Below are 5,191 nucleotides of genomic sequence, written 5' to 3' on the forward strand. Positions count from 1 at the left end.
CGATAAGGTTATTGATGTAATCCACCATGATTTCATCCCAACTTGTCGTTGGAAGGCACTGCAACTCTGCTACAGTAGCTGATTTAATGTCGTGGTTAACAATTTTCCGACTCAGTTCTGCCCAACAGTTTTCAATGAGATTATAATCTGGAGACTTTGCTGGACATGACAATCTTGTAACGTCCTCCAGGTCACGATAATCCTGTACAATATGCATGCTGTGAGCAGTGGCATTGTCATCGTGGAACACGAAACTATTGCCAAACCTTGCCCTAGCATATGGCAGAAATATCATCTCTATGTGATGCTTGTAGGAGGTGTCATTGACGTTTTCCTGGAAGATATGAAGAGCAGTTTTTCCACAATGATGAATAGCTGCCCAAACATATACTGCACCACCTCCCGTGTGTTCACTGTGAGAAAGATAGTCTTCCTTCATCTGTTCTTCAGGCAAACAATGAACACTAATCCTACCAAATCCTACCATAAGCTTTAATAAGCTGGAAACTAGACTCGTCTACAGAGGTGACATGTCATCAGTGTCCTAACTGTAAGTTCGCATGGTGTCTTTCCCAATAAAATAGTGACAGTGGTTAATATCGGTTTGCAGATAGCTCTTCCTGCAAAATAACCTTGTTTGGTCTGTCTTATATTCATTGTTCTTCAAGATACCTTGCAGTGAATGTATTTATGTCATTTCTATCATAAGATGTTTCAAGACTTCTTTGACTTTGACGTGTTAATCTGATCGAAACCCAGCCATCTCAAGCAGTAGCTTTTCAGCTTCTACAAGCGATGACGTTTCATGATTCTGGATACAGTACATTGGGGTACATTACTGTTCTGGCAAGGTCCGTTTGCTTCATACCATTTCTGGACAGTCGAACAATCGGACGCCCTACAATTTTTGCCACGTGGCGAAGCATGACTCTACACCACATACAGAGATATTGTCTGAACAAGGCGTTGATCTGTTTCGAAAAAATATTCTACCAATAGCACACCATTTATACAAAACAGGCGTTTATGTGTGTTTTGAAGAACAAATGGTTAAAACAACTTCAGACCGAAATAATAACTCGTGCATGTTTGTCCGATCATACGCTACCTCCTCTCTTACTATTCAGGCATTTACTTAATACCTTCTCCATGCATGTAAACAATAACATCATTATAGAACAGTGTGCAAACATTTTAGCCAAGACTGTACAATATATTTCTAAAAATTATGATGTCATCCCACTGCTTTATAGTTGGAAATTATTTGGAAGAACGAACTTATTCAAGTCTAACAAAATATATTGCTAATGGCTATTTAGAAAGTACTTGGGGAAGCAATATACATCTGCAGGAGGAGGATAAAACTGAAATCTGAAAATTTGAAAAACAAAAATAGTCCAGAAGTTTAATGAGGCACAATTAGTAGGCAAAAAATTACAAAGGCAATTCTCTCAAATCAGAGACGAACTGCCTTCTTCGAACGTTCAAACGAAGCTCTTTTGATTTGACTGTTGTTAAGTGCAAAGCTGCGCAATGGGCTATCTGTACTCTGTCCACCACAGGCATAGAAGCACGAATTTAACGTTGTAAACCACTGGGAGGCGAATGTCTCTTGAAAAGCACCAAAACCGAACAAGAAGTCTTACATGTAGCATCACCAATATTTCTGTTTCATTCAACGCTGCCATATTGGATGTCAAAACTCTCATTCAAGCAGCCACAAAGTATCCTCTAAACACAAGGACAAGCAGGACACAATGCAGCTATTCCATGAAAGAGAATATAGGTTCTTTATCCGGTCAAGCTACAAAAAGTAACACCTCAAACTGCAAATTTATCACGTGACATCAACTGGATTAAGTGTTTCAAGATTAGAACTTAGTCACAGTTTGTGAAATTTGCGAATTCTCTGAGTAATAAATACGTATACTATTGGTGAGTAATATCTATATTATTTGCATAGTACAGGTAAAAAGGTTTGAATTTCGCGCAAAGATACACGAGGGCTATCTGTCCCTAATTTAGCAGTGTAAGACTAGAGGGAAGGAAGCTAGTTATCATCACCAATCTTTTGGATCACTTTTTTATCAACGAATAGTGGGATAGACCGTAACATTATACCGCCCCTACGGTTGAAAGGGGCCGATATGTTTGATGGACGGGGATTTGAACCCGCGACTCTCAGGTTGTGACTCAAGCGCCCTAACCACCTGGCCATGCCGGACTAAGGTATAAATAATTCAGTGTTAATTCCTTTAATTATTCCAAATTTAACTTCTGTTGAAGTTTGCAATTATTCTTATTATCATTCTTGGACTAATAATTGGTTTGAAACTCGATAATATGTTTGATGTGTTACTCTAAACTGTCTGTAGATTAAATATATTTTATTTGTAGTTGAACTCTTAGATGAAATGCTTGCACGTGACACTTAATTTTATTTTCGTGTTAGGAATTTTTAATAAAGTACGACTTTTTGATTTATAAACTCGCTTTGTTTATTGTTTAAATTTGCTGTATTTCTTTTCAGAACACCTAATTTTGTAAACCTAAAATGCAACACCATGTTCTTGGAAAACCTAAATGCAGAGTTATTTCAATGTTGAAGACATTGCTATGAATTAATAAACTTTATCGAAACGTTGTACATTTGCTGTTATGTTAAACTTATATTAAAGTTTTTCTTCATTACCCATTCAAGCCGTCTCCAGCCATTATTAGTCTCAAAGTGGGTTCCTCGTCATCGAATTAGCAGCAGACGATAATTTCAGCACAATTAACCACTGGAGGGCGCTGCAGTAGATTCCCCATCTGAACGCTTCAATAACGAATTCTGTCCACACACAAATGAATGACGACGGTTGAAGTAAATGGCCTTTAACAACACCGAATAGTGACGTGAGCTTTTACGGGGCGTCTTGAAAGGTTTGATTAATGCTGCGGTTTAGTAAATACATCTAAATTTCTTTTTACTGTGTTACACTATAGACTGCTAAGTTGTAGAAGTGTTTTTCAAGCTGTTCAACTTGTTTTCAAGCTGTGTACATGAGACATTCAGTTGTCTTCTTTGGGTCATGGTACCTTCATAACTGCCTGTTAAAAAACCCATGACAACAGTCTTTTTCATATTCTTACGATAGCAAATTGTACAATTCTGAACCCTCTACTCTCAGTATCGTAAGAAGTATATTATATGTAGATTTTTGGTTAAAAACACTCTGCCGTGAAATTATTTTCCATGGCTTCAAGCAAAGACAAAGTTCTCCGTGAAAAGCTGAAGAGATCGGGGTCGCTGATGATGAAAGACCCTCCAGCGATTACTGCTGTCAACGGAGACAGAGTGTTTCAGCTCAAGGAACTCAACATTATTAAAACAATAGGTAAGTTGTCTTGAGTATTAATATGGTACCTAAAACTTAATCTCGAAATCTTTATCCGCAATCTATGACTTATAATTTCAGCTAGTCAATATTTGTATTCATGACAATGTTATTAAGATTATTAGCTACCATCCCTAATTTTGAACTACTGACCAGTCAGCAGCAACCCACCACCCACCATTCACGCTATAGTTTTTGATATAGGACTGATTCGAACCCATCTTGTGCTCTACTACAGGGCGATTTCGCGCCCTAGCTATTTAGAGTTCTAAACTTTAACATCAGTATTCCTTGGTATGCAGGGATTTGAGAAATAAATAAAATTACTCTCATATTCAACAAGGTTTTTCAGAAGCATCAGAATGTATTTAATATTTCTAATAAAGAAATTTATCAAATTGCGAATTATTATTAATTATTAAGCACCTCGAAAGCTTGAAAGTTGAGTTAAAACGTGTTAATTATATTCATTAATTAACGCTTTATTCGGTGTTTTTCTAGGTTATAATTTTACGAAGGATTACGTAGTTCTTTCTTATATGGTTAACACATCTCACATTTAGAAATGTGTATAATCAGGCGTTGACTGGTTCGCCGGGACACCGAAAGAAATCCCGGTGAGCCCCCTTTGAAAAGTACGTAAAAAAGTAGATTAATGCTCTGTTAGCACAATAATGAAATAATTATTTGTCTATTGCTATCACATTAGCATTTATATTAACATGTGTGTTAATTCTACCAAAACTGATGTGCATCAAAAAATGATTTACTTGACAATATTAATGTTAAAGACGTTATCTCCTACCTGGTGATGGGCTCCTCTGTGTTTTCAAAATTATAGACCGCGTGAACTATGTATGACTAGTGTTTTAACATTTGATTACATATACTTATTAAGTATGTATTTTTGTTATTCTTATGACAACTTTGAGGCTCTCTTTAGCTTTATTCCAGGTAGAAATCTAGAGTCCAGTCCGCCCCTGAGTAAAATGTTAAGTTTATGAAACAGAACTTGAAGAGTGCTGTTACCATTTCATGCAGATTCTCTGTTAAGCTTTTATTAAACTGTATTTATTTGCAACTTTGTAAATATTTTTTTAAAATCGAATTAAAGCAAAGTTTGCCAAAATATACAACATTTCTAGAAGATAATGGCCGAAACATTAATACTTTTACCCTATTTTTTTTCAACAACCCATTGATAATGTTGGGATAATCAACTTATTTTCATAAATGAAATGCAGTGGCAGGCTAAACAACCATAAGTAAAACACTTGTTTGAGAGTAATATCTACTTAAATAAACTAAAATTTTTCTTTCCAACAGATTTAGACCTTGCCAATTAGTTTCAACGATAATACAAGTTTTTCTCGCATGAGTTTTGATAGAAATAATAGAAACTCAACATTAATGTCGAACAATGTTTCAGCTTTACTGGTTAAACATTTAACTAATATCTATATTAAATATATTGAGTCCATATAAAAAGTAGAAGCTTTTTCTATTTATCTTTTCGAACTATTTCATCAAATTAATGTGAAATAAACTGATTTATATAATATATTTAGACTTTTAAATACGTGACAGTAGGAAAATTAACATTTTCTTATCAGGGATCAAACATAAGGGTCTGTGGTAACTGGTCATGTATTTTAACTGCAATAAAACTCCATCATGACTATTTGAAAGGATCGATGTTTTTCTTTCTATTAGCGCTTTACAAATAAAGAACATTAAGTTTGTTTGTTTGTTTTGGAATTTCGCGCAAAGCTACACGAGGGCTATCTGCGCTAGCCGTCCCTAATTTAGCA

General features: G+C 35.5%; 1 protein-coding gene across 2 annotated transcripts in view; it reads left to right on the forward strand.

The window, feature by feature from the left end:
• The first annotated feature begins 2,910 nt into the window (after positions 1-2,910).
• Positions 2,911-5,191, forward strand: part of LOC106462941 (protein kinase DC2-like) — a 51,317-nt gene continuing 49,036 nt past the window's right edge. For both annotated transcript variants that reach the window (XR_002611379.1, XM_013922909.2), the window contains exon 1: positions 2,911-3,380. Coding sequence is in view for 1 of the 2 variants with exons in the window: in XM_013922909.2 (XP_013778363.1) it covers positions 3,239-3,380 (142 nt within the window). In the remaining variant the exon portion in view is untranslated. The remainder of the gene's footprint in view (positions 3,381-5,191) is intronic.

Source organism: Limulus polyphemus, unplaced genomic scaffold, assembly GCF_000517525.1.
Source record: "Limulus polyphemus unplaced genomic scaffold, Limulus_polyphemus-2.1.2 Scaffold1287, whole genome shotgun sequence".
Lineage (NCBI taxonomy): Eukaryota > Metazoa > Arthropoda > Merostomata > Xiphosura > Limulidae > Limulus > Limulus polyphemus.